The following is an 11,020-nucleotide window of genomic DNA, read 5'->3' as shown; positions in this document are numbered from 1 at the left end:
AGATAGATAGATAGATAGATAGATAGATAGATAGATAGATAGATAGATAGATAGATAGATAGATAGATATAGTGATACATAGATATAGGGACAGATAGAGGGATGATAGATAGATAGATAGATAGATAGATAGATAGATAGATAGATAGATAGGTAGATAGGTAGATAGATATAGTGATACATAGATAGATAGATAGATAGATATAGTGATAGATAGATAGATAGATAGATAGATAGATAGATAGATAGATAGATAGATAGATAGATAGATAGATAGATAGATATAGTGATACATAGATAGATGATAGAGTGATACATAGATAGAGGGACAGATAGAGGGTGATAGATAGATAAATAGACAGATAAAGGGATGATAGAGAAATGGATGGACGGACAGAGAGAGATAGATGATAGATATTAGATAGACGAGTGAGATGATGACGTATAGATATGATATAGATACATAGAGATGATAGATATGATAGATAAGTGATCGAGATAGACAAATGAAGTTAGATATGTAAATGAAGTTAGACAAATGAAGTTAGATATGTAAACAATGATAGACATAGAAAATAGATGTATAGAATGATGGTAGAGACAGAATGACAGAAATAGAGAATAGACATAGACCAATAAGGAGATGGCATCTACGCAAACATATGCAATGTATGCAAACCTCCATGCGCGTATCCAATGTGCACCTGCATACTGCACACGTGCACCCGCTTACCTGCATCTCTCTCCCCCTCCTGCCCCCCCACCCTTCCCCAAAGGGATCACCGGGCTGGAGCTGACCGGCGGGAGGGGTGGGCGGAGCCAGCTCCCCAGGGAAGCCCCGCCCAGCTCCAGCCCTCCTGCGCCACTGGCCGCGCAGCAGAGCCGGGAACGCGCAGTTCTGCCGCCCGCCCAAGGCTCCGCGGGGTCGCCGCTGGCTGCAGAGCCGTAAGCTGGGCGGAGAAGGGGTGGGGGACGAGGGAGGGGGAGCGCCTGGCTGCAGAGCCCCCCCCTTCTCCCGCGAGTGGAGTGCGAGTAGAACCAGAGGCGCCGCTTCTCAGCTGGGTTGCAAACAGTTCGCGTGCGGGTGCTTCCCGTGCCAGGTTGCAGCGGGCTGGGCAGTGGCGGGGCGAGGGTGGGTGGCAGGCTCTGCCCCGGCCACCCCCTTGCTAAGGGAGAGGGGGGGTCAACCGTGGCCAGGGCGAGGGGCTTCCACCCCCAGCTGCTTCCCGACCCGTCCCTTCTTCCCACCCCCACTTTCCACGCAAACCACGCGCTGGACTCTAACCTGGATGCCAGAACAGAAGAGAATACTGTAACATAGTTGGAAGGGACCTTGGAGGTCTTCTAGTCCACCCCACGCTCAGGCAGGAAACCCTATTCCAGGGGTAGGCAACCTCGGGTCTTTGATGACTCATGCACTTCAACTCCCAGAATTCCCGAGTCAGCTATGCTCTAGTCCAGGGGTAGGCAACCTCGGCTCTTTGATGACTCATGGACTTCAACTCCCAGAATTCCCGAGTCAGCTATGCTCTAGTCCAGGGGTAGGCAACCTCGGCTCTTTGATGACTCATGGACTTCAACTCCCAGAATTCCTGAGTCAGCTATGCTCTAGTCCAGGGGTAGGCAACCTCGGCTCTTTGATGACTCATGGACTTCAACTCCCAGAATTCCCGAGTCAGCATAGCTGACTCGGGAATTCTGGGAGTTGAAGTCCATGAGTCATCAAAGAGCCGAGGTTGCCTACCCCTGCCCTATTCCATTTCAGACAAATGAGAAGAGTGGATGCATTGGTTGCAAGCCGTTGAGATGGAAAAGAGCCTTCCTTCCAAGTTGGCTTGTCAGGCAGAGTCCTTGTAGTAGCTGAAAGGGGTGGGGTGGGGGAAAGGGGCTGGCCGCGAGTGGGTTGCAAAAATAGAATAAACTTGTACTCATTTTTGGATCTGATTTCTTGCGCCCGGCAATCAGTTCTGCCCATGCCATTAACCTCAAGCCTATTTCCGTTTCCATAATTTTCAGAAAACGACGGTTCCTGGATGAGAGTTTCCTCCTGCCTCGGTTGGCTCCATGAAGGCCTCAGCAGGGTTGGGGGCTCCGTTGCAACGCAAAGGGAGGGTCTACAGGAACAAGGCCACGGCCTCCTTTGTGGACGAATCGCTGTTCGGTAGCCAAGGAAAACACCCATCTTCCAGCCCGGAGTTTAAGCCACCTTGGAAAGAGGCTCATGGTCAGAGACCCCTGCTATGGAGTCCGGAGACCACGCAGGTGGATTCCAGTCCCTTGAAATCCCCCCAACCAGTCAGCACCCCACGGAAGAGGAATAAATACAGGTAGGGCACCTTTGGGGTGCTGTTTCTTTGCAATAAGGGGAAGGTGGAACACTGCCTCAAAGAGAGTATCCCAGGCGAATGGCGTATGTATGGAATCCATTTGCTTCAAAACAGCCTGTCAAGCTGTCTCACACCTAGATTGGCCCAAATTCACCCAGCCAGCTTTCATGTCTAAGGCAGGACTAGAACTCAGCGTCTTCTAGTGATTGACCTAAAGTCACCCAGCTTGTTTTCATGCTTAATACGGGATAGAAATCACCGTCTCCTGGTGATTGGACCCAAAGTCACCCAGCTGGTTTTCATACCTGAGGCGGGATTAGAACTCACCGTCTCCTGGTGATTGGACCCAAAGTCACCCAGCTGGTTTTCATACTTAATATGGGACTAGAACTCACCGTCTCCTGGTGATCGATCCAGAGTCACCCAGCTGGTTTTCATACCTGAGGCGGGACTAGAACTCACCGTCTCCTGGTGATTGACCCAAAGTCACCCAGCTGGTTTGCATACCTAAGGCAGGACTAGAACTCACCGTCTCCTGGTGATGGATCCAGAGTCACCCAGCTGGTTTTCATACCTAAGGCGGGACTAGAACTCACCATCTCCTGGTGATTGGACCCAAAGTCACCCAGCCGCGTTTCATGCATAAGGCATTACTAAAACTCAAGCGAAGTTAAGCTTTCTTTGTTGACATTTTTTTTCTATGGTTTGACCAAACTCAACCTGTTTGCTTGTTTCGTGAGGCAAATGGATTCTGCCGACTCTAGAAAGGGCTTAAGCTCGTGGTCTGAACTTGGTCTGTCTCTCTTTCCTTCCGGAAGGTTGAAAAGCCACACGCCATCCTATTGTGACGAGACTCTGTTTGGGTCCAAATCAGGAGGACAAGAATGGACAGCTTCCTGGGCCACCCGAGAAGATGTGGCTAAGCTCCGCCCTCTGCTCTGGACTCCGCCTTCGGCTCCAAGAGACCGGCCGGTCCTTTTCCACCATCCAAAGGAGATGGTCACCTCTACGGGGAGGGATAGATTTGAAGCCAACCACAAAGTAGGAACGTCTTTTCGGAAGCCACCTGAGAACTCTTCAGATGTGGCCACCCAAGTCATAAGAAGACCATGTTCCCAGTCTCTCACCAGACTGTATGATACCTCTGATCGATTTCACCCAACTTGGTCCAATAAACAGCAGGATCAACGCATGCCGACTGCTTCTTCGCGAGCTCTTCTCACTCCAGGTTCAAAGGGGATGCCTTGTTCATCTGCTCGGACAACAAGCTCACGTCAAGAGAAACCTCCTTGGAGATAGACTGGCCAAATCAGTCCTGTAAGTGGACAGATTACTAAATCAGCATGCTGGCTGGGGAATTCTGGGAGTTGAGGTCCACCCATGTTAAAAGCTGCAGCAAATGAAGAGAACGTATAGAGAATAATTGTATTGGTAGCGCACTGGAAAATAACACTTTTCTTCCAAACTTAGAACAGAGAATCATGGGGTTGGAACCCTCAAAGCAGGAGATCTTATTCCATTCCAGTCAAGTGGTCGTCCAGTCTATTTTTGAAAACCTCCAGTGTTGGAGCACCCACAGGTTTTGAAGGCAAGCCGTTCCATGGATTAATTGTTCTGCTTGTTGGGAAATTTCTCTTTATTCTAGGTTGGATCTGCCTTTAATGATCTTCTGTCCGTTACTTCTTGTCCTGCCCTCGAGTGTTTTGGAGAAGTAAGTTGACTCCCTCTTCTGTGACAATCCCACAGTGGAAGGTAAAGGTTCCCCCACACATGCGTGCTAGTCGTTTCCGACTCTAGGGGCCAGTGCTCATCTCCGTTTCAAAGCCGAAGAGCCAGCGCTTGTCCGAGGACGTCTCCGTGGTCATGTGGCCGGCATGACTAGACGCCAAAGGCGCACGGAACGCTGTTACCTTCCCACCTATTTTTCTACTTGCATTTTTTTACGTGCTTTCGAACTGCTAGGTTGGCAGAAGCTGGGACGAGTAACAGGCGCTCACTCTGTTACGCGGCACTCGGAATTCGACCCGCCAAACTGCCGACCTTCTGATCGACAAGCTCAGCGTCCTAACCCACTGAGCCACCGCATCCCTCACAGTGGAAGATGTCACCCCTAATCCTTCTCTTCGATAGGCTAGGCATATCTAGCCTCCTCAACCGTTCGTCGCACCATTTAGAATCCAGATGCCTTGTCCTCTTCATTGTTCGTCTAAGAGCATTTCCACAAATATGGATTATGTCTGATCCTGATGGTTTGTTTTACGGTATCTTGGTTTCCAGCATACTTTTTAAGATTAAAGTAGTGTTTAAAACCAAGTCAGGTGGAGCAAGTAGCGAGAGGGGCGTTTCGGCTCCGGCTTTGATTGGCTTCGTTGTCATTAGTGAATAAATGGCCGTTGGCCAAGTTGACATAGCACATTACATTATAAACAAACCAAGCCGCTTTTTGTGTGCCTGTTTGGCTAAGCGAGCTGTGTGAAACCAGACACTATTTTTTTTTAAATTTCCCCTCCTCCCTTCTGCTTTTCCGGAATAGTGGGTAGGAAAAGAATTTTTTTCTCAGCAGAGGGAGATTTTTTTTTCCTCCTCTTCCCTTTCAACAGATGGCATCTCCCCTGCCCACCAGAAGGGTGGAAAAAAATAATAAAAACTGAGCAAAGTGACACTGGCAAAGTGTGAAATGATAAAATGATAAAATTCTTAATTTATCCTGGTAGGTGCAACATCATATGTCGGTAGGGATCAAATCTCAATAGGGAATCGGGGACAGCAGAGAAGGCCCTTACAGGTAAGTCCTTGACTTACCCTCACAATTGAGCGCCAGACTTCTGTTGCCAAGGGAGACATTTGTTTTAAGTGACTTTTCTCTATTTTACAACTTTTCTTGCCACGGTTGTTAGGAACAACTAACTTCACTCAACTCCTAAATGCAAGGGGGTCACGGCTCGCTCGCCACGCACCCAACCAGACAACAGAAGCAAGGAAGGCGGGAGGGGAATCAAGGAATGCAAGTGAGCCTGACGGAGCCTGGGACGGTCCCAACATCCTAAGGTCAAACGCTGCGAAAACGTTGAGGCGCTCAGACGGTTTCCAAAACAAAATGAATGCAATTGATTGGTGGACAATGAACCATGGGGAGGTCCGGGGGGGGGGAGGGGATTTTAACCTAAGCTGGTTTGGGCGCGAAAACTTTACCACTGGCTTTGCTACTTCTATGCCTATGTTGGAATTATCAGTAAAGTTATACTCTCGGTAAAATCATCTCTCGGGATTGGTTGTTAGGTCACTTTTTTCCAGGGTCCCTGTAAGGTCAAACAGTTGCTAAATGAATGGTGGTTAAGTCAAAGATTACTTGTACTAAAAGAGCCTTGGTGGAGCAGTGGGCTAATGCCTCCTTAAGTAACACCAGCTGCCTGCAATCAGTGCAGGTTCGCGTCCCACCAGGCTCAAGGTTGACTCAGCCTTCCATCCTCCCGAGGTAGGTAAAATGAGGACCCAGATTGTTGGGGGGCAATTAAGCTGACTTTGTAATAATGCCGCTTGGGGGGTGTATGAAAGCCCTAATAAGCAGGCATATACATAGAATGAAGGCTACTGCTAAGCTTGTAAGCCGCCCTGAGTCTTCGGAGAAGGGCGGGATATAAATGGAATTAAAATAAAAATAAAAAGTATATAGGCCTAGATCTATAAATATAGATTTCGAAACAAATGTGAGGTCTGGAGCGCTCTGGGATGTTTCTCCCTTTTTTCTACTCCAGGCAAGAGAGATTTCAGCTTGAGGAAATGACGCGGCTTTAACAGGTCTCCCATCTTTTTCAATGATCAACTTTATTAAAGAACATCCCATCCTCAAAAAGGGCTCCATCCCTCTCTGAAGCTGCCCAGGGCAGCCCAGCCACCAAAACGGATACGGACAAGCATTGATGAACGTTCAAACTTCATTTCCTGCTCGTACTCTTCCTCCCCTTCCCCTTCTTCTTCCTTTTGCTCCGTAACAGCGACCTGACTAAGTAGCCCTTCCACACGGCTTGGATCAGAGTAGCCGCTCGAGCCAGGATGGCCAACTCCTTCTCGGCTTTGTCCTTTTGCTCCTGCCTCACCCTCCTCTCCTCCATGATCTGGCAGTACTCCTCGTCCAGTCTGGCGTATTTCTCCCGCAGCTGGGACAGATCCTGCTTCTCGACCACGTAAACCTCATCGATCTCGTCGATCTCCTCCTGGGGAAGAGAAGCAGCCGTGCCCAATTTTATGACCCTTTTTTTTAATGTTAAGCGAATCGCGGCGTTTTTAAGCGAATCGCGGGGTCCTTAAGCAAATCTGGCTTCCTCCATTGACTTTGCTTGCCGGAAGCCAAGCAGAATGTGTGTGTGTGTGTGTGTGTGTGTGTGTGATGTAGCTTCCTTGTGAGGTTCCGATAACTCGGTGTTTCTCAACTTTGACAGCTTGGACTACGCTGGCTGGGGAATTCTGGGGATTGAAGTCCACCCATCTCCAATCTGCCCAAATGGAAAAACTATCTGAGCCTCACAAGGAAGCTATATCAGAGGTGCAAGGATTGGTTGCCATTTTTTTCCAGTGCCGTTGTAATAACTGAAGAGCTGGGTGGGGAACTGGGGAGTTAAAGTCCACCCATCTTCAAAGATGACAAGATAAAGATAAGATGACCTTTACTGTCTTTTTTTTTTACTGCGGGCACACTGGCACACATTAAAAATGAGATTCCGTGGCATGCTCTCCAAAGCGTACACATACATAACACGCATGTAAACCTGCTATATACAAGGTAGGCATATATCTAACCCCTTACACATAAATATTCATCACTGCCCATCTTGAATACGTGGCGGGAAGAGGAAGCCTGAGAGTTCACAAGGTGGATACTTAAGGTTAAGTTAAACACTGAGTTAACAAAAAAATTGTATTGTTCTGTCCAGACAGCCAAGCTTTTCCAAAGAATGTGTGAGGACGTAACATCTAACTAATGTCATAGCCTCAATGGTAGGAATGCCTCAAGGAAGAATCATCCCGCACCTAAGGCTTAGTTAGAAGACCTGGCTGCTTATTTTTGCCAACTATCTCTTGAGAGGAAAATAGCTTCTTTTTTTTTTGACGCATCAGAGTGAGTGATGTTGGGGCAATTAAATGGCACTTAAGCGTTTACCAGCTGGATGCCCTCCCTGATGCCTACATGGGGTTCACAGCAGACAATTACTCATTGCGCCCAGAGAGAGAAACATCTGCCACTGTCTAGGATCAAACCCAAAGCCTCCTAAGTGTGAGGCAAGAGTCTATACCATTAGGCCACTGTGTCACTCTTCTCAAGAGGAAAATAGCCATACGAGGGGCTAGAAAAGAAACTTATATCGTACCTGCTTTTCAATCATTTCGATGTCGTATTTTTGGACCCAATTTTCTATCTCCATTTCCACCTTGTATTTCTTCTATAGGGAAGAAGATCAGAGTAAAAATGGTCAGCTGTTGTTATTGTTTGTAAAAAAAAACCACAAAAAACCCTGTCTCACAGTTGTCTTAACTTCAGCTCAGAAATTGTCAGGTTGTGGTTAAACAGGGACAGCCTTTGAGTTTTAAGATGTCTTGTTATCTGACAATATTATGTATATGTTTGACCGGAATCTACTTGCAGGGCAATTTAATCATACAGATGCTATTTTCTAGGATATTCTCTAGGATAGCTGATGTACGGTCTTCCCCAGCCATGTTGCGTGAACGTGCTTCTCTGCTCAGCCTCCAGCAGGATTTACCTTCCGAAGGTTCAGCTCCGACTCCCGATCCTCCACCACCAGGGCGTTGAACTGAGCTCGCAGCTGCTGCAGCTCCTGTTGCAACTTGCCGCATTTCACCTGAGAGGTGCGCACCTCCGTCTTGTGCTGCTTCTCCGCTTCGGCCCGGGTGTGCTGGATTTGGCTTTCGGAGAACTTGGCCAGGCTGTGCAAGTGACTTTTCAAGTCTTTGATGATGGTGTTCTTCTTGGAAATCTGGAAAAAAAGGAGGGGGGGGGAACCTTGGCAACCAAATTCAAAGTTGAGACTTTGGGGGAAAAAAAAGTTCAGAGAAGAGCAGCTAAGATGATTAAAGGCTTGGAGACGAAAACATATGAAGAACGCTTGCAGAATTTGGGTTTGGGCAATCTAGAGAAAAGAAAGCCTAAGGGGGACATGATAACACGTTTCCGGTATTTGAGAGGCTGCCACAAAGGAGGAGGAGGGGGGGGGTCAATTTATTTTCCAAAGCACCAGAAAGCAAAACAAGAAATGATGGATGGAAAGAAGCAACCTGGAATTGAGGAGAAATTTCCTAACAGTGAGGACAATTAACCAATGGAATAGACGTGGGTGCTCCATCACTGGAGGTTTTCAAGAAGAGACTGGACAGCCACTTGTCTGAAATGATAAGGTTCTCCTGCTTGAGCAGGGGGGTGGACTAGAAGACCTCCAAGGTCCCTTCTGGCTTCTATTCTATTCTATTCTATTCTATTCTATTCTATTCTATTCTATTCTATTCTATTCTATTCTATCTATTCTATTCTATTCTATTCTATTCTATTCTATTCTATTCTATTCTATTCTATTCTATTGTCATAAATCGAGGACTACATCTGTAGTCAAATCTTTTTAAAAATTTATCGTCCCTTCAATTTTGTCTCGTTCTCTGAGAACGCCTGGAGGAAGTTCCCGCAGTTTCCTTGGCAAGGCTTTCCAGAAGTGCTTGGCCGTTGCTGCCTTCCTAGGGCTGAGAGAAAACGACTGGCCCAAAGTCAGCCAGCTAGTTTCGCCCCCCCCCCCAAGGTGGGACTAGAATTCACGTCTCCCAGTTTGTAGCCTGGCGCCTTAATCACCAGACCTAACTGGTTCTCCGTGGTGTTTCTATTATTTTTCTTTTTTTTTCTTTTCCCATTCAATCATGTCTGTTTCTCTGAGACTGAGCCCACGTCCCTGCATTTTTCTTGGCAAAGTTTCAGTGGTTTGCCATTGCTGCCTTCCTAGGGCTGAGAGAAAGTGACTGGCCCAAGGTCAGCCAACTGACTTTACGCCGAAGATGAGACTAGACTTCAAGATCTCCCAGTTTCTAGTTTGATGCCTTCACCGCTATCCCACATTGGCTCTTGCAGTCAAATCTATGTCCTTTCCCCGCCCCCTGCCTACCAACTTGCTTTCCGAGGGAACCAGCCCCTTTTGGCAATTAATTCATTTTTGACCAGCCAAGGGTACCACAGTCAGATCTTGCTGCCTAGATCCTGACACCCTTACCTCCTCATCCCTGTTCTGGATGGCTGCCGTCAGTTCCTCTTCCAGACCTGCCGCAACCTCCATGTTTTTCTTGTCTCTCTGGAAGACTTCATGCAGGAACCGACCTTTCTCTTTTTCTTCCAAGGGGGTGGTGAGCAGCTGCTCAAAGAGGAACGTCCTCTGCTTGGACAGGCAATTAATAAATTTGTGGACGGACTGATCCCTGGAGTATGCCGCGTCTCTCAGCGCTTGACAAGCGACCGTATTGGTGTAAAGCAGGCGTAGGATATTTCGGACGGAACTTTTAAGGCCTTCAACTTGCAAAGTGAGATGACCCTCGGGATCCACAAGGCCAAAGAAAGTTCCTTTACCGGAGCCTATATAGAGAACGTTTTCTTTCTCCTGATGAGATAGCATAAATTCCAGGATGTTGGAGAGGCGTAAATGTTCTCGGAAGGCTCCTGTAAGGTCAGGACCTAGCGCGGGGCTGAACTCATCGAGGTTCTCGATGACATGGGAGAAGACGCTGACCAATTTTACCCTGAAGATGGCCTCATCCAAGACAGATATGATCCTCTTGGTCTCAACAGTGCTCAATTTCGTCCGACCGGGATCCAAGATCCTTAAGGGGGCTCGGACACTCTTTTTGAGGCGGGAATCAACCAGCTCGTATGATGGGGAAAGCAATTCAGTCGTCATGTTTTCCACTGGAGAACCTTCGGAATGGGAGAGAGGCTTTGAATTTTCCGACAAGGGTTCACCAGGTGTTTTAATGCCGTTGTTTCACTGCCTCTGATGGAGAGGATTCTGAGAGTAAGACAGTGCAGTGAGTAGGAGGATGAACCTTGAGGGACAGGGAGAAGAGAGGCAACCAAGGCAACGGTCAGATAAGAGGGATCTGAGTCCAGGGCGGAAATGTAACCTGGGAAAGAGTCTTGGCTATGAACCTCCCTAGTTCCTCCTGAAGATAAAGAGAAAATAATGAATAGGTAAACGTGATCATATAATAATTATAATGAATAAGAAAGCAACGTTAGTACCAATGGTGATCGGCCTCTTGGGTGCAATCCCCAAACCTCTGGAGCACTCCTTGAACACCTTCGGCATTGACAAAATACCCATCATCGCACAGTCATCCAGATGTTCAGACTGGATTTGGCATTTTTGTCTACCTATCGAGTCCTTACCAAGGACCTGGGATAGGCAGATTAATAATAATAATAATAATAATAATAATAATAATAATAATAATAATAATAATAATAATAATAATAATAATAATAATAACAACAACAACAACAAACAACAATAATAATAATATAGTGCTGTCATCGGTAGGTGGATAAAAATGTCAGATCCAGTCTAAACACCAGGGCTGACCCATCATAATAAAACTAGTAATAGAACAGAAACGCAATGCGATGCTGTATAATAATGAAATAACATAAT

The 11,020-nt window shown here is 47.1% G+C and overlaps 2 protein-coding genes across 4 annotated transcripts; one reads left to right on the top strand and one right to left on the bottom strand.

Annotated features, from left to right (window-relative positions):
* The first annotated feature begins 853 nt into the window (after positions 1-853).
* Positions 854-6,240, top strand: RITA1 (RBPJ interacting and tubulin associated 1). 3 transcript variants are annotated; one of them, XM_081339271.1, is made up of 5 exons: positions 854-945; positions 2,017-2,327; positions 3,146-5,112; positions 5,225-5,375; positions 6,083-6,240. In XM_081339271.1, exons 2-3 carry the CDS (start codon positions 2,065-2,067, stop codon positions 3,624-3,626), a joined length of 744 nt encoding a protein of 247 aa, XP_081195397.1. In that variant the 5' UTR covers positions 854-945; positions 2,017-2,064; the 3' UTR covers positions 3,627-5,112; positions 5,225-5,375; positions 6,083-6,240. The 3 variants fall into 3 exon arrangements, with proteins under 3 accessions (XP_081195397.1, XP_081195396.1, XP_081195395.1); XM_081339270.1 differs by lacking the exon at positions 6,083-6,240 and having other exon boundaries at positions 3,146-4,588; positions 5,042-5,112; positions 5,225-5,469; XM_081339269.1 differs by lacking the exon at positions 6,083-6,240 and having other exon boundaries at positions 5,225-5,469.
* A 10-nt stretch (positions 6,241-6,250) lies between these two features.
* DRC10 (dynein regulatory complex subunit 10) lies at positions 6,251-10,270 on the bottom strand (the record flags this gene model as incomplete). The annotated part of the gene is made up of 4 exons (XM_081339268.1): positions 6,251-6,541; positions 7,694-7,765; positions 8,087-8,320; positions 9,593-10,270. The coding sequence occupies 4 exons, from the start codon at positions 10,268-10,270 to the stop codon at positions 6,263-6,265; spliced, it is 1,263 nt and encodes a 420-aa protein (XP_081195394.1). The 3' UTR covers positions 6,251-6,262.
* Between the last annotated feature and the right edge of the window lie 750 nt (positions 10,271-11,020).

The sequence above is a fragment of the Vipera berus genome, assembly GCF_964194415.1.
Source record: "Vipera berus genome assembly, chromosome: 14".
Taxonomy (NCBI): Eukaryota; Metazoa; Chordata; class Lepidosauria; order Squamata; family Viperidae; genus Vipera; species Vipera berus.
Note: the sequence above shows the minus strand (reverse complement) of the source record. Positions and strands in the feature narration are given on the sequence as shown.